The sequence below is a fragment of the Nothobranchius furzeri genome, chromosome 17 (assembly GCF_043380555.1).
Source record: "Nothobranchius furzeri strain GRZ-AD chromosome 17, NfurGRZ-RIMD1, whole genome shotgun sequence".
In the NCBI taxonomy this organism is placed as follows: domain Eukaryota; kingdom Metazoa; phylum Chordata; class Actinopteri; order Cyprinodontiformes; family Nothobranchiidae; genus Nothobranchius; species Nothobranchius furzeri.
Genome location: NC_091757.1, coordinates 48,341,634 through 48,362,480, shown reverse-complemented (window position 1 = coordinate 48,362,480; position 20,847 = coordinate 48,341,634). Strand labels below are relative to the sequence as shown.

The following is a 20,847-nucleotide window of genomic DNA, read 5'->3' as shown; positions in this document are numbered from 1 at the left end:
GCATCTGGCACAACGTGCAACAGCAGGTGTATTTTAAGATGAAACGTGGGAGGTGGACAGCTTGCACCGACCGTGAGTTATGGCAGACGTACAACCGAATACGAGTGATGCCTGTCAGTCCACAAACATCAACATACAACATGCAATGTGCATATCTGAAAAAACAAAAACGTGTGCACCCTCTTCAGAATGTTAGGGAGCAACGACTTCTAACGCTCCCGACATGCCAGACTTTTTAAAGCACCTCAGGGCAAATCAGCATTTCAACACCTACAAAGTGATCACAGCTTGTGCACAAATGCATGCTCATATGACTAAAGCTGCAGAATAACTTTTAGTTTTAAATTTATTTTGCAACCCATATTTAAAAAATCTTCAAGCATGTCAGAGGAATCGGCCGTGAGCCAACTTCTCTTTTTTACTAGACCCGGCTAAAGTCAAACATCTAAAATATTTGAAACCCAGGTGCACGCTGGATTGGAAATGAAGACGCAAAATGGAACTTTATGCTTTGGATAATGATTAAAACTGATAAGATGATACATGTCATTCCAGCCCTTTTTAACAGTATTATTTATCATCCTGGTTCTTACCTCTGGAGTCTGAAGAGACGGAGGATGGACAGTATGTCCTGCTGTAGCGGTACTCCATTTCAAAACAAAGATCTTAAAATTTAGCAAGTCTCTGAATGAAAACGGGTTCTATTCTCCAAAACACCAGCCCACTTCCACGGCAGTCTGACTATCTAAAGTCTAGGTAATCAAAACCCTAAATGTTGCCAAAAAGCTTGACTGGTATGCCTCTATCCCTCTAATTCTGGAAGCGATCTCTTCAACTGGTCAACACAGTCCACCTATACTCTGCTTCCATGCGTGCATACACACCAGGCTTAGGGATAAGCACCTCCCATTGACTGAAGACTGACAGCTGTTTGAGGTAGACTTCTCCGTGTAGAGCGTCTGACCAAATAAGAAAAAATAACTGCTAACGCTTCTCTCAAATGGAGAGAAATTGTTATAATATGATTCGTTTTAGCAATCATTAACTAAACCCTATTTTTGCTTCGAACTCATCAAAGTGAAGTTTTTGATAAACAAGGGAAAACCAGGGTTATTTTTCAAAGGTATCCCCTTACTGCCTCACAAGCCCCTGAGGCTCTAAACTTAAGACAGAGTACAGAAAAGTCCCTCCAGGAGTGTATAGTTACTGTGAACAGGGTCAAAGAACCCCTCCCCTGAGCGCCCTCTTACCAACGTCACACTCATACACATTTTAAGTTGAGGTTGAAGGCGAGGCACTGACAGATGACTAAGCAGTAGATGAGAGGGGAACAGCTGTATATCATGATTGATAGAGTTACAGACAGACGCGTTTCCACTGCACCCATCAGTCAGCATGGATTAACAGCTTTGCTTTGAAGAAAAAAGAAGCTTCAAATTATTAGATGAGACGAAATTCAAGAAAGGTGAGACGGGAAGAAGTTCAAAGGGAATTCAGAGATTGTTGGCAAGAGCAAAATAATAATTCAAAAGTTTTCACTGCAGGAATCTGCGGCTGATTAATTAACATTTGGTCTCTTTTACAAAGAATTCTGACTAAGATGCTGCTTTCTGAAAACCACACGTTGCAGATTAGAGTAAATACACCAGCGTGGCTGAAGTCCTTCACACTCATAACCAGATCATTAATAAACATTCCCTGCATGCACCAGCTCTCGTTTTCACGAGCCCTTTTTTTATTTGCCTAACTTAACTAAAAAAAGACTTTAAAAGCACACAGAATTTCACTGAACCTACGATCTGGTTGCTTGTTTTGTGTCTCCAAGATACAGAGATTTGATATTTACAGTGATGTCGAGTTGGGAATAGCAGGAATTCCGACCATTTCAGGAGCAGTAAGCTGAGAATGCTTTGCATAACTACTTGATAAATGACCTATGCAAGAATCATAACTGTCATTTAATTCACCAGGTTTGATAAATGCATTTGATGACTAAACATAAGAACATTGCTACTATGTGAAATTGATATTTAAACTAATCTGAGCTTACAGTCCAGGCTCCCTAACAGGGACACACTCGTGTTTCACCGTGTTCAACACAGTCATGTGGCACAATGCCGTCTCCTTCCGCTGGGAGATCAACACTTCTCTTAAAGAGTAATCAGAGACTCTGAATCTGTCAGTCTACACCTTAGTACTGCCGCACCCACCCAGCTCCATTTCCACAACAAATCAACTAACAAGTTTAAATGAATTCATGAGCAACATGTATGTAAACATATGTTAAAGGGTGGAAAAGGAAAATGAGTACAGTTTAATAACCTGAAAAGGGTTTTACAGATTCACAAGGATATTGCTTTACTTAGTCGCTGATTTTGGAAAAGATGTGTGAAAACAACAAAATTGATCACATTTTCAGAAAGAGGCTTTTTGCTCAAGAATAAACAAGTCTGAATAAAAGTAACTAAATCTAACTAAAAAAAATCTACAAAAATAGGGCGATCTACAAAAGTTGGGTGACGTAAAATTTTACCAACCAATATTCTCATTTTTATATTTTGTTATTGTTTTGTCAAAGCTGTTTATTTTTTTATTTCTGTTGTTATGAAGCACCTCGTGATTTTTATCTTGTTAGGTGCTTTATAAAATATTGGCTTCTTTCTTCTCTCTTTCGTTAGTCTAACTAATGATAATTGCAGATATTTTCATGCAGTTAGATCTTTTGTGGGCCTGAAACACATTCAGCACTCCATCAATCACAATCCTTCTTCATCAGTTTGCAGGACACGAGTGGTTCTAATTTTAGAGATTTCCTTAATTTTATTAACTATTTAATGTGTCAATCAACTATTTACTTGGCTGCAATTGGTTAGAGCTACAGTGTACACGTGAGTAAAGGGGGCTGTACTTTTGACCCACTGACCAATAGCTGATGATTTTGCCCCAGCTGAGGGGGTAACCCATGATCACCTGCTTGATGAGGTAAGACATTGATCAAAAGTCTGAATATAAAGATGCTAACGCAGGTTATGGTGCAAAAGAGACTGATCTAAAAGAAGTTTTTAAGCAGTAAAATATGTTGATTGTACATAAGATTTATTCGTCGTCGTCGTCTTCGTCTTCCTCCGCTTATCCGGGTCCGGGTCGCGGGGGCAGCATCCCAACTAGGGAGCTCCAGAACGTCCTCTCCCCGGCCTTGTCCACCAGCTTCTCCGGCAGGACCCCAAGGCGTTCCCGGACCAGATTGGAGATGTGACCTCTCCAACGTGTCCTGGGTCGACCCGGGGGCCTTCTGCCGGCAGGACATGCCCGAAACACCTCCCCGGGGAGGCGTCCAGGAGGCATCCTGACCAGATGCCCAAACCACCTCAACTGGCTCCTTTCGATCCGGAGGAGCAGCGGTTTTACTCCGAGTCCCTCCCGAATGTCAGAGCTCCTCACCCTATCTCTAAGGCTGAGCCCGGCCACCCTACGGAGGAAACTCATTTCGGCCGCTTGTATCCGCGATCTCGTTCTTTCGGTCATTACCCAAAGCTCATGACCATAGGTGAGGATTGGGACGTAGATCGACCGGTAAATCGAGAGCCTGGCTTTCTGGCTCAGCTCCCTCTTCCCCACGACAGATCGGCTCAGCGTCCGCATCACTGCAGACGCCGAACCAATCCGCCTGTCGATCTCCCGATCCCTCCTACCCTCACTCGTGAACAAGACCCCGAGATACTTAAACTCCTCCACTTGAGGTAGGACCTCTCCCCCGACCCGGAGGTGGCAAGCCACCCTTTTCCGGTCGAGAACCATGGTCTCAGATTTGGAGGTGCTGATCCTCATCCCAGCCGCTTCACATTCGGCCGCAAACCTACCCAGCAAGAGCTGAAGGTCAGAGCTGGATGAAGCTAGGAGGACCACATCATCCGCAAAAAGCAGAGACGAGATTCTCCTGCCACCAAACTCGACACACTCCACACCACGGCTGCGTCTAGAAATTCTGTCCATAAAAGTGATGAACAGAACCGGTGACAAAGGGCAGCCCTGGCGGAGTCCAACCCTCACTGGGAACAGGTCCGACTTACTACCGGCTATGCGGACCAAACTCACGCTCCTCTGGTAAAGGGACTGAATGGCCCTTAACAGAAAGCCACCCACCCCATACTCCTGGAGCGTCCCCCACAGGGTGCCCCTGGGGACACGGTCATAAGCCTTCTCCAAATCCACAAAGCACATGTGGATTGGTTGGGCAAACTCCCATGCCCCCTCCATCACCCTTGCAAGGGTATAGAGCTGGTCCACAGTTCCACGGCCAGGACGAAAACCATATTGCTCCTCCTCTATCTGAGATTCAACTATCGATCGGACCCTCCTCTCCAGTACCTTGGCGTAGACCTGTCCAGGGAGGCTGAGGAGTGTGATCCCCCTATAGTTGGAACACACCCTCAGGTCACCCTTCTTAAAGATGGGGACCACCACCCCGGTCTGCCACTCCCTAGGAACTGCCCATGATGACCACGCAATGTTGCAGAGACGTGTCAACCATGACAGCCCTACAACATCCATAGCCTTAAGATAGCCAGGACGAACCTCATCCGCCCCCGGGGCTCCGCCGCTGTGTAGTTGTTTGACTACCTCAGCAACTTCTGCCCCCGAGATCGGACAGTCCATCCCCAGGCCTCCCAGCTCTGGTTCCTCCTCGGAATGCGCATTGGTGGGATTGAGGAGCTCCTCAAAGTATTCCTTCCACCGTCCGACTATAGCCTCAGTTGACGTCAGCAGCTCCCCATCCCCACTGTAAACAGTGTGAGCGAGTTGCTGCCTTCCTCTCCTGAGGCGCCGGACAGTTTGCCAGAACCTCTTTGGAGCCGATTGATAGTCTTTCTCCATGGCCTCACCAAACTCCTCCCACGCCCGAGATTTTGCCTCAGCAACTGCCACTGCTGCACCCCGCTTGGCTATCCGGTACCTGTCTGCTGCCTCCGGAGACCCACAGACCAGCCATGCCCTGTAGGCCTCCTTCTTCAGCCTGACGGCTCCCCGAACCTCTGGTGTCCACCAGCGGGTACGGGGGTTGCCACCACGACTGGCACCGGCCACCTTACGACCACAGCTAGCAACAGCCGCCTCGACAATCGCAGAGTGGAACAAGGCCCACTCGGACTCAATGTCCCCCACTGCTCTCGGGACGTGGTCAAAGCTCTGCCGGAGGTGGGAGTTGAAGACCGTCTTGACAGGTTCTTCTGCCAGGCGTTCCCAGCAGACCCTCACTATGCGTTTGGGTCTTCCAGGTCTACGCGGCATGTTCCCTTGCCATCTGATCCAACTCACCACCAGGTGGTGATCAGTTGACAGCTCCGCCCCTCTCTTCACTCGGGTGTCCAAAACATACGGCCGCAGGTCAGATGATACGACTACAAAATCTATCATCGACCTGTGACCTAGGCTGCCCTGGTACCAAGTGTACCGGTGGGCATCCTTATGTTCGAACATGGTGTTCGTTATGGCCAAACTGCGGCTTGCACAGAAGTCCAATAACAAAACACCGCTCGAGTTCAGATTAGGTGGGCCGTTCCTCCCAATCACACCCCTCCAGGTCAAGCTGTCATTGCCCACGTGAGCATTGAAGTCCCCCAGCAGGACAATGGAGTCCCCGATGGAGCACTATCTAGCACTCGTCCCAGGCACTCCAAAAAGGGTGGGTACTCTGAACTGATATTTGGCCCATAAGCACAAACAACAGTCAGGACCCGTTCCCCGACCCGAAGGCGCAAGGAAGCTACCCTCTTGTCCCCCGGGGTAAACCCCAACACACAGGCAGAGAGTTTTGGGGCTAACAAAAAGCCAACCCCAGCCCTCCGCCTCTCACCCGGAGCAACTCCAGCAAAGTAGAGTGTCCAACCCCTCTCCAGGTCTCGGGTTCCAGAGCCAATGCAATGTGTCGAGGTGAGTCCGACTATATCTAGCCGGTACCGCTCAACCTCTGCCACAAGCTCCGGCTCCTTCCCCGCCAGCGAGGTGACGTTCCATGTCCCAAAAACTAGTTTTCTTGTCCGGGGATTGGACCGCCAAGGCTCCCGCCTTGGTCTGCCACCCGATTCGCATTGCACCGGACCCTTCATGTTCCTCCTGCGGGTTTATTGAGTAACATTTCTTATGGAGTACTTTTATTGGACCTTTGCAGATGTCAAAACACAAAGTTGTTTGAGATAGCATTGCTCTGTCAGTAGCTATGTTTACATTTGCCAAATTTCCCTGATCCGATTGAAATCTTGATCGGAAATCCCAAATCTCTGTTTATATGGAAACTAACTGAAATGATCCGATCATGTCGTGAGTATGCATACACCAAGCATTCAGTCAGATTAAATACGTTGAGCATGGGCAGAGTTGTCTTTCCCGGAAAATAAAAGTGTAAACAAAAGTAATCTTGTCCACACATCTTTCCCCTCACATCCTTATTCTAGTTTTGTCGGTTGACTTACTGTTTTTCCTCCGGTATGGACCTTCATCAGATTTTTACCTGTATGCTTTTGTTTTTACTGGTCGCTTTAACTGCAGCTCTGAACGTGCAATCATCCTGAGAGTTTGTCTTGTAATTTGTTGGAACAATCCTTCCAAGACGAGCAAGATCAACTCAGCGGAATTAAATCAGCGGAAGCAGAACCAGAACCAGAGCCAGCGGTCGACATCACCAGACCGGAGGCCGACATCACCAGGCCTGGCGGCCGACATCACCAGACCGGCGTGGACGACACCACGGCACCACCAGGCCCGGCGTGGCTCTGGCGAGGCTGACAGCACTAGGCCCGGCGTGGTTCCTCCGGGGCGGCTGACATAGGCGAGCCCTGCCATCGAGCCCGACTTAGCGACGCGGAGCTCGGACTGCTACGCTGGGGCTGTGGGACCGGAGGATGGCAAAAGAGGAGAAATCTGAGTAGGAAAAATGCCAGGAGGACGATCGGCTGGACGGGGCAAAGACATGGCTGGAGACGACCTAGAGGAGATCAAATGATCTCTGAACTACATGTCAGGTGAGCTGTCAAAAGTTACATTGCAGCAGGATCGCTTGCTAAGACTGATGGACGACGTGAGAGAACTCAAAGTACTGTTAACCGAGAAAGAGAAAAAGATATCGCCTTTAGAGCAAAGAGTGGACGAACTTGAACATTATACAAGAAGAGAAGACTTGGTAATAATGGGACTTGAAACCAGACACAGAAGCTATGCTAATGCAGTTACCAATCATAACTCAGCAGAAGATGCCTCAGAAAAAGAACCTGAGTCACTTGAACAACAAGTTGTAACATTTCTACACATTAAGAATATTTCCATACAAAAAGAAGCCATTTCCACATGTCACACTCTGCCTAAGAAATATGAAAAGGCAAAACCAGCTATTATAGTAAGGTTCACCAGCAGAAAACAAACAATGTATTGGCACAAGGAAACAAGCTAAGAGGAACTAATGTTTACATCAACGAACATCTAACCCAAAAAATTGGGACGATAGCCAGAGAAGCACAGATGCTAAAAAAGCAGGAAAAAATTATAGCAACATGGACAAGAAATGGGAATGTATGGACCAAAGAACAAGAAGGGTCACAGGCTAAGATAATAAAGGAGCTGAAGGAACTGGAAATTTTCAATAAACAATGACTGATGGACGGAAGAGAAATGTTGGAAAAAGAAATAAATATAGTAAAAATCCACAACAAAGTCACAGAAACTAAATACTAGTAAACATAAAAGAAATAAATAACAAACACATGGACACAAGAATACAAGAAGAACTAGAATACAAAATATACGATCCTGGAAAAGATTTAGACAATAATCTGTACATGCAAAAATGCAAATATTATAGCGACAGAGAAATGCGTGACTGTGCCTTGGTGAATGATACACTGTCCATCATCCACTTCAATAGTAGAAGTTTGCATTGCAATTGTGATCAAATATTGGCATTTTTAACACAAAATAAATTAGATTTAAGGTCATTGCAGTTACAGAAAAATGGTTACAAGAAGGAGATATTGAGGACGTTCAAATAGACTGGTATGAGATGTATTACCAGAATCGGGAAAATAAAAAAGGTGGTGGTGTAGCACTGTGTATATGTAACACCCTAAAAAGCAAAGTGATGAATAACATGTCGACAGCAACTGCTGATGTAATGGAAATGATCACTGTTGAAATAACATCTGAGAAGACAAAAAACATAATAATTAGCAGTATTTATAGAGCACCAGGTTCCTTCCTGTATTGAATCATTCACAAACACAGTTACGGAAATGTTTAATGGAATCGGTAACAAGAATCTGTTTCTCTGTGGGGACTTCAACATTGATTTGAAAACTACAAACAATTTATCAAACGACTTTGTAAGTTCCATGCATCTACTCTGAGGTTTGTTTCCTCTGATAACCAAACCCACAAGAAATACTGTACAAAGCTCAACAATTATAGATAACATATTTTGTAATGTTTCAGGGGGGGTTGGAGAGTGTTGGAATCATAATGACTTATATTAGTGATCATCTGCCAGTTTTCACATGCTACAAGAATGATCAGATTAGACATCAACCTCAAATGGAAAATCTTATAACGGATCGGTCACAAAAAGCCATAGACTCATTTAATAGAGCCCTAGAACAGCAAAACTGGGATTAAATATATATAAATGATGTAAACTTGGCTTACAGCTCTTTTATGAGAATACTGTGCAGTCAATACAAAAAAAACTGTAAAATAAAAAACTTACAAAAAAAGATAATAAGAATAAACAATGGTTGACAAAAGGACTGCAAAATGCCTGCAAGGAAAAAATGCCCTATTCAGAAGCTTTTTAAAAAAAAAGAACCAGCGAAGCTGAGCACAGATACAGAAAATATAAGAATAAATTAGTTTCAATATTAAAAAGACAAAAAAATTTATTATAGCAATCTACTAGAAAAACAAAAACAATATAAAGGCAACTTGGGGAATAATAAACAATGTTATAAAAAGAAATAAATCAGTTTCAACTGTTCCGAATTATTTTATAAATGAAGAAATAAACGATCCAAACAAAATCGACAATGAATTTAATAAATTCTATACTAACGTGGGACCAAGCTTGGCAAACAACATTCCAAAAAGAACTAATTATAACGTAGGCGAAAAAATTATAAGTAACAAAAATAGCATGTTATTAAATCCAGTGACTAATGAAGAAGTAAGAGAAGTTGTAAAAAAAACTCATCAATAAAAGAACAACTGACTGTGACAATTTAGACATAATAATAATAAAACATAGAGAATATTATCCATCCCTTTACTTATATATGTAACTTATCATTTACAACCGGCATATTTCCTACCAAAATGAAAATAGCTTAAGTCATTCCGCTTCACAAAAGTGGAGATAAGCATATCTTCTTCAACTACCGACCTATATCCCTTCTGTCACAATTCTCAAAAATATTAGAAAAACTATGTATTTCCAGATTGGATGCATTTCTGAACAAAGGTAATATCTTAAATGACAGTCAGTATGGGTTTAGACCAAATCGCTCAACTTCAATGGCACTAATGGAATTAACAGAAGAAATATCCGAAGCCGTTGACAAAAAAACATTTGATAAGTATCTTCATTGACCTAAAAAAAGCATTCGATACAGTAGATCATGACATCCTTCTAAAAAAACTTAGTAAATATGGCATAACAGGAACAGCCCTAAAATGGATAAGGAGTTATTTACATGACAGGAAACCGTATGTTCAAATAAACAACATCAAATCCAATCTGGATATTATTACTTGTGGAGTACCACAAGGGTCGGTGCTAGGCCCTAAACTATTTATTATTTATATAAATGATATTGTCTCTACATCTAATATGTTAAAGTGTATCTTATTTGCAGATGACACAACTTTTTATTATTCGCGAGACAATATTGATCAAACGATAGAAGAGGTACAAACAGAGATGGAAAAAATCAAATTATGGTTCGATGGAAATAAGCTTTCATTGAACACAGATAAAACATATTTTATGATATTCAGTAATAGAAAGTTGAATATAAAAACATTAATAAAATTAGACGAAATCTGTATTAAAAGAGTAAAGGAAGTTAAATTTTTGGGAGTCATCACTGATGAAAATTTATCTTGGAAACCACATATAAACAATATCAAAACTAAAATAGCTAAATCAATCGCAATATTACACAGAGTGAAATGGTCTCTAGATGACAAATCCCTATATTTATTATACAATTCATTGATCGTACCGTACTTGAACTACTGTGTTGAAATTTGGGGAATAACATATAAAACCTATACACATTCAGTTTTTATCCTACAAAAAAAGCAATAAGAATGATAACAAGAAGCAATTATAGATATCCATCCAGCCAATTATTTATCAAATTAAAAACATTAAAATTTTACGACCTAGTTGATTATACTATTTTGAAATTTATGTATAAAGTCGACAAAAAGCACCTTCCAACAAATTTAATCATAAGATTTATGGAAAGAAAGAGTAGTTATGGTTTGAAAGGCAACAAAATATACACGATACCAAAACATAGGATAAATATAAAGGAACGTTGTGTATCAATATATGGAGTAAAAATCTGGAATAAATTAAGTACCAAAATCAAGAATGCCAAAACAATATATACCTTTAATAAACATATTAAAAATGAAATGCTTAGCTTATATGATTCAATGAGATAGACATATTTATGAAGTAGAGAGAATGAAAGGGAAAACACAAACTGTATGTTCTACTTTGTTTCTTTTAGCTATTATTTTTGTGTGTTTTATTTTGCATTATTTGTTTTCTCCTTTCATTAATATAAGAAGAAAATATATAATAATTTTTTGTGTACATGTTTGTTTTCTCTCCATTTTTGCCAAAGCTTAATCAGTAAACCAGGTCAGACAGTTTTTTTAACTATAATAACTTTGTTGTCATTTAGATAACATAAGTTTTACTTCTTTCTGTTCCTTTTTCATTTTTTGTTGTTGGAAACCTGTTTTGTGTTTTGTTTTTAATTGTGAATAAATGAAAATAAACTTTAATTAAAAAAAACTAAGCTATAGGCTCAGCGGTACTTAACGCCACTGCTCCTCCGGATAACATACTAATGATCACTCGCTCATACCATACTCCAGCTCCTCAGACTTGTCCTGAGCGGCTGCAAATGCAGAAAGACGTCACGCCGAAGTTGCACACATGCGCAGTGGGCATTATTTTACTCCAAGAATCCGAATGTGTGTACATGGACATCAAACAGAATGATGAGCGGACAAAACCATCTCGCTCAAACGGAATGGAATAGAATTTCTATCAAGCCGTATCGGATCAGAAGAATTTCTGATATGATAGGGCATTCATTCAGATTACTTGTGCCCATGTAGACGTAGCTAATGATGAAATAGAAGTTTAGTTAGACATTACGTTTTATTTCCAATGGTTTGACAAAATCCTTTGGTTTTATCCTTAATTGGCATTAGAATCACAAGAATCCAAGCTAATGATCTATAAGTACATATCTCTGTACATTTTAATACTTTTTGTGTATTTTTATACATTTTCTGTTAATATAAATTGTGTTTGTTTGATTGCTATATAGAGCTATCTTTGTGTCATCTTCATCTCCTTTTGCGATAAGAACTGTGTAACACAATTCTCATTCATGGGATGATAAAGGTTTACTCTTTCCTATTCTATAATATATGTGTGTGTGTATTATGATGTATTTGTACATAGAATGAATGTTGCAAAATAGATGCCGATGTGATCTTAAAGTTTCTGCAGGACTAACTGATAGGCATAAAAAAGATCGCTCTTCAGAAAACAATCAGAGAAGGGCTGAGGCGATCATTGATGGTCCGTGAATTCATTTAATCGCACAACCTAAAAAAAAAAAAGCTACCAGAAGAAAGTTACATCATATTTGTTTTTAAACTAATTCAGAGAAAGTTGATTTGGGAGGTTTCTTTTCACTTTTCGGTCATCGATTCATTACAGCTAACTTTACAGAAGTTTAATGCAATCCTCCTTTAAAAGTTTTATCATCACATTTAAGAATTCTGCTAAAATCTGTACAAAGTGCGTGTCACAAGAAAACTATAGTTTACGTAAAAAAGAACTGGTGTTTCGTTTATTGTAAGAGTGGAAAATTCCTTCATGCAAAGACTAAATGGGTGGCTTTTTTACCTTGTTGTAGAGAAGTGAACAGGAAAGAGGTATAATAGATAAAGGTGACCAAACTCAGGCTGTTGCTATTAAAAGCAGCAGCCTTCCATTAGCAAAACATTTTAGCAATGTTTTATATAAATGAGCCAAAAGTTGGTTTATAAAACTGAACGATTGCATTCCAGGTTTGATAAAGTAACATAATTTTAACTGAAAGTCTGCAAAATAAGGTTAACAATTCATTCGGATGCCTTTGTGAGGATGTTAAACTAGTAAAATGCTTTGAAAACATTTGCATTATATCATAGATATGATACTCCTCCTTGAACCGTCACTCCTCCTTGAACCGTCACCTTATTGTGGTGGAGGAGTTTGAGTGCCCTAATGATCCTAGGAGCTATGTTGTCTGGGGCACTTAGTGCCCCTGGTAGGGTCTCCCATGACAAATTGGTCTTAGGTGAAGGGTGAGACAAAGAACGGTTCGAAGGATCTTTCATGGCGGTTAAAACGAAGAGTCGGAGTACCCGGCCCGGAGGGTTACCGGGGTCCCACCCTGGAGCCAGGCCTGGGGTTGGGGCCCGTGAGCGAGCGCCTGGTGGCCGGGCTTTCGCCCATGGGGCCCGGCCGGGCCCAGCCCGAACCGGATACATGGGCTCGTCCAACTGTGGACCCACCACCCGCAGGAGGAACATGAAGGGTCCGGTGCAATGTGAATCGGGTGGCAGACCAAGGCGGGAGCCTTGGCGGTCCAATCCCCGGACAAGAAAACTAGTTTTTGGGACATGGAACGTCACCTCGCTGGCGGGGAAGGAGCCGGAGCTTGTGGCAGAGGTTGAGCGGTACCGGCTAGATATAGTCGGACTCACCTCGACACATTGCATTGGCTCTGGAACCCGAGACCTGGAGAGGGGTTGGACACTCTACTTTGCTGGAGTTGCTCCGGGTGAGAGGCGGAGGGCTGGGGTTGGCTTTTTGTTAGCCCCGAGACTCTCTGCCTGTGTGTTGGGGTTTACCCCGGGGGAAAAGAGGGTAGCTTCCTTGCGCCTTCGGGTCGGGGAACGGGTCCTGACTGTTGTTTGTGCTTATGGGCCAAATATCAGTTCAGAGTACCCACCCTTTTTGGAGTCCCTGGGACGAGTGCTAGATAGTGCTCCATCAGGGGACTCCATTGTCCTGCTGGGGGACTTCAATGCTCACGTGGGCAATGACAGCTTGACCTGGAGGGGTGTGATTGGGAGGAACGGCCCACCTGATCAGAACTCGAGCGGTGTTTTGTTATTGGACTTCTGTGCAAGCCGCAGTTTGGCCATAACGAACACCATGTTCGAACATAAGGATGCCCACCGGTACACTTGGTACCAGGGCAGCCTAGGTCACAGGTCGATGATAGATTTTGTAGTCGTATCATCTGACCTGCGGCCGTATGTTTTGGACACCCGAGTGAAGAGAGGGGCGGAGCTGTAAACTGATCACCACCTGGTGGTGAGTTGGATCAGATGGCAAGGGAACATGCCGCGTAGACCTGGCAGACCCAAACGCATAGTGAGGGTCTGCTGGGAACGCCTGGCAGAAGAACCTGTCAAGACGGTCTTCAACTCCCACCTCCGGCAGAGCTTTGACCACGTCCCGAGAGCAGTGGGAGACATTGAGTCCGAGTGGGCCTTGTTCCACTCTGCGATTGTCGAGGCGGCTGTTGCTAGCTGTGGTCGTAAGGTGGCCGGTGCCAGTCGTGGTGGCAACCCCCGTACCCGCTGGTGGACACCAGAGGTTCGGGGAGCCGTCAGGCTGAAGAAGGAGGCCTACAGGGCGTGGCTGGTCTGTGGGTCTCCGGAGGCAGCCGACAGGTACCGGATAGCCAAGCGGGGTGCAGCAGTGGCAGTTGCCGAGGCAAAATCTCGGGCGTGGGAGGAGTTTGGTGAGGCCATGGAGAAAGACTATCGATCGGCTCCAAAGAGGTTCTGGCAAACTGTCCGGCGCCTCAGGAGAGGAAGGCAGCAACTCGCTCACACTGTTTACAGTGGGGATGGGGAGCTGCTGACGTCAACTGAGGCTATAGTCGGACGGTGGAAGGAATACTTTGAGGAGCTCCTCAATCCCACCAATGCACATTCCGAGGAGGAACCAGAGCTGGGAGGCCTGGGGATGGACTGTCCGATCTCGGGGGCAGAAGTTGCTGAGGTAGTCAAACAACTACACAGCGGCGGAGCCCCGGGGGCGGATGAGGTTCGTCCTGGGTATCTCAAGGCTATGGATGTTGTAGGGCTGTCATGGTTGACACGTCTCTACAACATTGCGTGGTCATCGGGGGCAGTTCCTAGGGAGTGGCAGACCGGGGTGGTGGTCCCCATCTTTAAGAAGGGTGACCTGAGGGTGTGTTCCAACTATAGGGGGATCACACTCCTCAGCCTCCCTGGAAAGGTCTACTCCAAGGTACTGGAGAGGAGGGTCCGATCGATAGTTGAATCTCAGATAGAGGAGGAGCAATGTGGTTTTCGTCCTGGCCGTGGAACTGTGGACCAGCTCTATACCCTTGCAAGGGTGATGGAGGGGGCATGGGAGTTTGCCCAACCAATCCACATGTGCTTTGTGGATTTGGAGAAGGCTTATGACCGTGTCCCCAGGGGCACCCTGTGGGGGACGCTCCAGGAGTATGGGGTGGGTGGCTTTCTGTTAAGGGCCATTCAGTCCCTTTACCAGAGGAGCGTGAGTTTGGTCCGCATAGCCGGTAGTAAGTCGGACCTTTTCCCAGTGAGGGTTGGACTCCGCCAGGGCTGCCCTTTGTCACCGGTTCTGTTCATCACTTTTATGGACAGAATTTCTAGACGCAGCCGTGGTGTGGTGTGTCGAGTTTGGTGGCAGGAGAATCTCGTCTCTGCTTTTTGCGGATGATGTGGTCCTCCTAGCTTCATCCAGCTCTGACCTTCAGCTCTTGCTGGGTAGGTTCGCGGCCGAATGTGAAGCGGCTGGGATGAGGATCAGCACCTCCAAATCTGAGACCATGGTTCTCGACCGGAAAAGGGTGGCTTGCCACCTCCGGGTCGGGGGAGAGGTCCTACCTCAAGTGGAGGAGTTTAAGTATCTCGGGGTCTTGTTCACGAGTGAGGGTAGGAGGGATCGGGAGATCGACAGGCGGATTGGTTCGGCGTCTGCAGTGATGCGGACGCTGAGCCGATCTGTCGTGGGGAAGAGGGAGCTGAGCCAGAAAGCCAGGCTCTCGATTTACCGGTCGATCTACGTCCCAATCCTCACCTATGGTCATGAGCTTTGGGTAATGACCGAAAGAACGAGATCGCGGATACAAGCGGCCGAAATGAGTTTCCTCCGTAGGGTGGCCGGGCTCAGCCTTAGAGATAGGGTGAGGAGCTCGGACATTCGTGAGGGACTCGGAGTAGAACCGCTGCTCCTCCGGATCGAAAGGAGCCAGTTGAGGTGGTTTGGGCATCTGGTCAGGATGCCTCCTGGACGCCTCCCCGGGGAGGTGTTTCGGGCATGTCCTGCCGGCAGAAGGCCCCCGGGTCGACCCAGGACACGTTGGAGAGGTTACATCTCCAATCTGGTCCAGGAACGCCTTGGGGTCCTGCCGGAGGAGCTGGTGGACAAGGCCGGGGAGAGGACGGCCTGGAGCTCCCTAGTTGGGATGCTGCCCCCGCGACCCGGACCCGGATAAGCGGAGGAAGACGAGACGAGAGACGAGACGATACAAGTATGCCTTTAATCTCTCAAGAGATATTGTACTTTTGTGAGCTTAAAAAAATTCTGCACACATTTCTGTAGAAATACAGATTTTTTTTTGTTACAGTAGAAATACAAGAGTGTTTATTTTAACCTTGTGTCTGTATGACATGAAGGATCTTTGTTGTGACCTGTCTTGCCATTTCAACATCCCTCAGCATGGACTCCCCATTCATCCTCTCCAGCTGGCCAAGAAGCATCATTACCCTGGAGTTACTGGGAACACTGGAAACAAACCAACAGAAGACACTTTTACCTTCAGAAAGAACATACTGTATGTTCCTGCAGAATGCTGCATTTGTAATCTGTGTCATACTATAACAGGATGAACCATTAAAGCAGTATTAGTTGTACTGCACAAATAGTACAAAGCAGCAGCTATTATCATTTTTAAAATACAATTGTATGTTTAATGATTCACACATTTCTTACAGAAAAAATAATTTAAAAAACTGGAAAGAGAATTTACATTTAGGCCATCTAAAACACATTTTATAAATACCTGTAAGATTTATTATTTTAATAAAGCTGGCTGCCCTCTAGAGCTCAACTATTTCTGGGATAGTGACCTCTCTTTTTCTAATAATATTAACTTCCCTGGCACTCAGCTAGAAGCAAGAGATTAAGGGTCAGTTGTTACAGCAAGGGCAAATAACAGAGACAGAATCAAAACTCAGATTGTACCCAGTGGAGCAAACGTTCCCATGTCCTTATAAAGAGTGAGTTAGATGAAGACCGGCAGAAAGACAAAAGTGTGTGTGCTCAAGACACACAAATGACAAGAAAAAGGAAGAGAACAGATAATAGAGTCACAAAAATGAACAAAATGTATTTTTAGTGGTGACAAATTCCTACGGCTGTTTTCAGGAAGGTCCTGTAATTAATCCCTCCCCCTTCAATGCGGAATGAACTGTGGAAATCAGACCATAAAAGTTATCCCAGACTTAAAGAAACGTAACAGTGTTCACACACAAACACACTTCACTGCCTCCGTGTGTTTGAGTAGCATCAACTCACCCCTTCTCTGTGGCCATTTTGGGTTTGTTCATTTTCAACCAAGTCAAAACATCATCTTGTGTTCTGTAAAACAGATAGAGGAAGGGAGGAATCAAACACTGATAAAAAAAAAAGACAAGTAAACACATTCTGTGGTATGTGATTACCCTTTACTCGAAATGTCAAGTGAGATCCCACTGGACTCCCACTTTAGCCAGCTAAGAAACTATTCCATAACCAGCTGACAATACAGCTCAACTGTCCCTAGCTTTGAATGTACTAGCCTATTAACATCTGAAAACACAACTCAGGCTTGTAATGGATTAGTGGCATATGTAAAGTCCTAGTGGGATAACTAGAATATTATATAGTATCAAAAGGTAAATGCTAATAAACTTATTTTATGCTGAATTAAAAAAAAGATTCTGCAGCTAATACAACATTAAGCAGATGCTTTGATTCAAAGAGACTTAGTTTTAACCTGACATGCATGTTTTTGGCCTGTAGGACAAAACCTACACATGCATGTGTGGAACATAAACTCTACACAAATAAGTAGCAGCCGGGATCTGAACCTGCAACATTCTTGCTGCAATGCAAGAACACTAACAACTGCAGCACCATGCAGGAGAAACATATTTTCTCCATCCCCATGCACGTTCCAAGAAAATGTCAAACAAGCACATGTATACTATAAGATTAGTGTCAAACCTTTGAAACTGAATATACTGTGAGACTAGGATGAGTGCAGGGTGGCTCTTTAAACAGATGATGCTCATACCAAATGTCCCAGAACAAAACTATCAGACAAGGACCCCTTTAGACTGAATGCACAAAACGATGCACACTGACATGATCAGAAGCAGAGAGATGTAGACAATGCTACACAAATGCAATGCTGGCAAAAGTGTGTAAACTGAACCACGTGTATTTGATTACACTCACAGTTGCCTGGATTAAGTTAAGTTAATTTATAGTCAATATCTTGCATTGTTGGAGGGTTAGGGTTAGTCCACAGTCTATATCTTATAAACATTCCAACGATTCTCTAAATGGGTTAAGCTCTGCACCCTGCTGATTGTATAAATTATTTCTCGAGTTCCCTGATACAATTATTTCACTATTTAAACACAATTAATCCCCTAATACTTATCCCATGCTAGATTAATAGCATCTGTTGCAGGTAATTAATTGCAACCATTAAAGGTAAATTATTTATTTTTGCTAGGTGACACAAGAGATATTATTTGTTTACTTTGATGTCTGTCTACTTTCACAAACCAACCCCCATTAAGAGAATGGTAACAACTCAAAATACATCAAGCTAAACAAAGTAAACTCTTCTGCCAGTTTGTTTGTATTTCTTCCGAGTTTTAAGTCTGACAACCCAGCAGAACAGGGTGGTCTCTGCACCTGCTGGGGTGGTCGCTCATCAACGGCCGCCTACTGGTGTCTGCGCGAGCAGGCCAGCGAACAAGACGAACATGCTAACAGTAAGAATCAAACAAACACGGCGGTTTTAGGCAAACACGTTTACTCGTATATTAAAATAAATTAAAATAATTTCACAAACCTTTTTAAAAATAAACTGTTGTCATGATAAGGCTGGGCTGATAGTATGATAAGATGGTCCGCTACTGTTTTTGTTGCTACGCCCTGATGATGATGATGATGATGATGAGATGATAGCAGAGACGTTCTCGGTTAATACCGCGAGAGTTTCGGTGTATTAGTGTTAGAATAAGAAAACCAGAAATAATTGTAGGAAAATATTGAGCGAAGTTACAAACATTAAATTGTATATTGTATGAATAGTTGACATTCTCCTGCTTTCAGTTTTGGGAACCATGCGCTTTACAGTTTGCTGTAACCTTGTCCTGTTTTATGTGGACTACAAATCCCAGATTGACAGTAACTTGAATGACGTATAATTTTTGCGCCAGCCTTGTCATTCTCAAAGGAATTAATGCTGAAATATTAAGGTATGGACGGATTTTTAACGATTTGTCGATTTATTTAGAACAGTATTCAGATTTTGTTTATCCCATAAAATTCAAACAACTATAGAAATACAAATAACTTACTCTCTCCATTGGAAATGCGCTATGTAGGCAACATTAGCTTGTTTGCACCGTTTGCACACGGTTTTTAAGCTAAGTAGATGTTTATGAGAGCTCTAACGCCGTTAAACGTGTTTACCCTCATTGCTGTGCGTGACCTGCGTTTGTGCGCTTTAGAGACAGTGACATGTTGTGTTCCTGTGCTAGTGATGTAATTTAAAAGATAAAACAACAGCATTAGTGTGTCTTGTCAATATCGTATTCATTTACCGGTATGTGATCAGGTACAGTCATTTAAACGATGTATATTTACAAAGTTGAGTCACAGATCGTTAGTTATAAGCTGCAAACCTCAGTAAGTGGGTTTAAACTGTTAAGAACTTATAAATCAATATTACTAAAGAAGAAAATGCACCCTTACCTCTCGCAATATTGACATCTTGGTGTGCAGAAAGCAACCTCTCAAGTTGGAAGAGATGCCTATCAGTTTTACCCAGCGCTGATTAAAGCAATTCAACTACGTATAAAGGTCAACTTTGTGCTAAATGTCACATCTAATGTGGTAATATCTCATTCTTCTGGTTCTCTTTGATTTGTCTCAAGTCACCATGGTGATGAAATCAGCCATTGAGGATGATGACACTGGCTGGGTGCTGGGCATCCCAGAAAAGATGAAGAACAATGCCAACTGGGTTGATATTACCCACGAATTTAAGGGAGCCTGCAAAGGTAAAAACTAAAATAAAGTTCAGTGGCTCACTTCCTCTTACTTCTATCTATGATGTTGTTTTGTTTGTTCACACAGAGTTAAACCTTGGAGAGTTGCTTCATGATAAACTGTGAGTAAGATAAAGATGTCTCCTGATAGTTTATGAATGGTGTCGGCCTTTAAAGAAAACTATATACGGTTTTATCTTTTCAAAGCTGAAGGTCAGTATTTTATTGCACATTTGTTGTCATGTTTACCAGAGAACGTCACCGCACAGCACCATAAAAATTCTTATTTTGTCCGTCTTTCTGGCGTTTCTGACATGACATCAATAAGTAAAATGGAGAAAATAAATATCAACGATACTAGAGTAAAAGTTATTTGATTCTAACTTGTTTAAAGTCTTAATTTCATTTTCCAAAAGAAAAAGTAGCTCAAACTGCTGAAATAAACAAAGAAAATGTTTTGTTTTGGTACAGGTTTGGCCTTTTTGAAGCCATGTCAGCAATAGAGATGATGGATCCAAAAATGGACGCGGGAATGATTGGAAACCAGGTCAACAGGAAAGTTCTCAATTTTGAACAAGCTATTAAGGTACTGGAATAAAACAAAAGTGGAGATTTTCTACACTTTAATGTTACCTTATCGAGATGTCTTTAGTTATAAAGAAACACAATGGATTAAGAAACTCCTTTAAAAAACTGATCTTACTTTCTTATCTAATCGTAGGAAGGCGCCATAAAGGTGAGAGACCTTAGTCTCCCTGAACTCATTGGGGTCATTGATACTTGTTTCTGCTGTTTGGTGAGTTCGCCTAACTGGTTCTTTAGTCAGATTTAGTCACATTTGCAGGTAACAACAAATATTGTTTGTGTGTTTTTACTTGTGTACATCTAGATCACTTGGCTGGAGGGTCACTCCTTGGCTCAGACTGTGTTCACCTGCCTGTATGTCCATAACCCTGACCTGATTGAGGAACCAGCTCTCAAAGCCTTCGCTCTGGGCTTGCTGAAAGTGTGCGACATCGCTCGAGAGAAAGTCAACAAGGCAGCTGTGTTTGAGGAGGTGTGCTGGAGTTTTTTTTTTTTTTTTTTACACATTATGCTACAAGCTTTTAAACACTTTTGTTTACGTTAGAGAAGGTATAAACCAGGGAGCAGCTGTTTGGACAT

General features: G+C 43.0%; 2 protein-coding genes across 4 annotated transcripts in view; one reads left to right on the top strand and one right to left on the bottom strand.

Moving 5' to 3' along the window:
* agtpbp1 (ATP/GTP binding carboxypeptidase 1) overlaps positions 1-18,603 on the bottom strand; it is a 53,479-nt gene extending 34,876 nt beyond the window's left edge. Inside the window, exons 1-3 of one of the 3 annotated variants that reach the window (XM_015972748.3) lie at positions 18,480-18,603; positions 16,928-16,990; positions 16,005-16,135 (exon numbers count right to left, since the gene is read on the bottom strand). In XM_015972748.3, coding sequence (XP_015828234.1) covers positions 16,005-16,135; positions 16,928-16,959 — 163 coding nt within the window. In that variant the 5' untranslated portion in view covers positions 16,960-16,990; positions 18,480-18,603. Of the gene's footprint in view, positions 1-593; positions 852-16,004; positions 16,136-16,927; positions 16,991-18,479 lie in introns of those variants that run through there. The other 2 variants (XM_070546123.1, XM_015972750.3) reach the window with 2 other exon arrangements.
* Positions 18,604-18,813: 210 nt separating this feature from the next.
* naa35 (N-alpha-acetyltransferase 35, NatC auxiliary subunit) overlaps positions 18,814-20,847 on the top strand; it is a 15,089-nt gene continuing 13,055 nt past the window's right edge. Inside the window, exons 1-6 of the mRNA XM_015972747.3 lie at positions 18,814-18,888; positions 19,570-19,695; positions 19,772-19,805; positions 20,155-20,269; positions 20,405-20,479; positions 20,573-20,740. Of these exons, the coding sequence (XP_015828233.1) occupies positions 19,575-19,695; positions 19,772-19,805; positions 20,155-20,269; positions 20,405-20,479; positions 20,573-20,740 (513 nt within the window). The 5' untranslated portion in view covers positions 18,814-18,888; positions 19,570-19,574. The remainder of the gene's footprint in view (positions 18,889-19,569; positions 19,696-19,771; positions 19,806-20,154; positions 20,270-20,404; positions 20,480-20,572; positions 20,741-20,847) is intronic.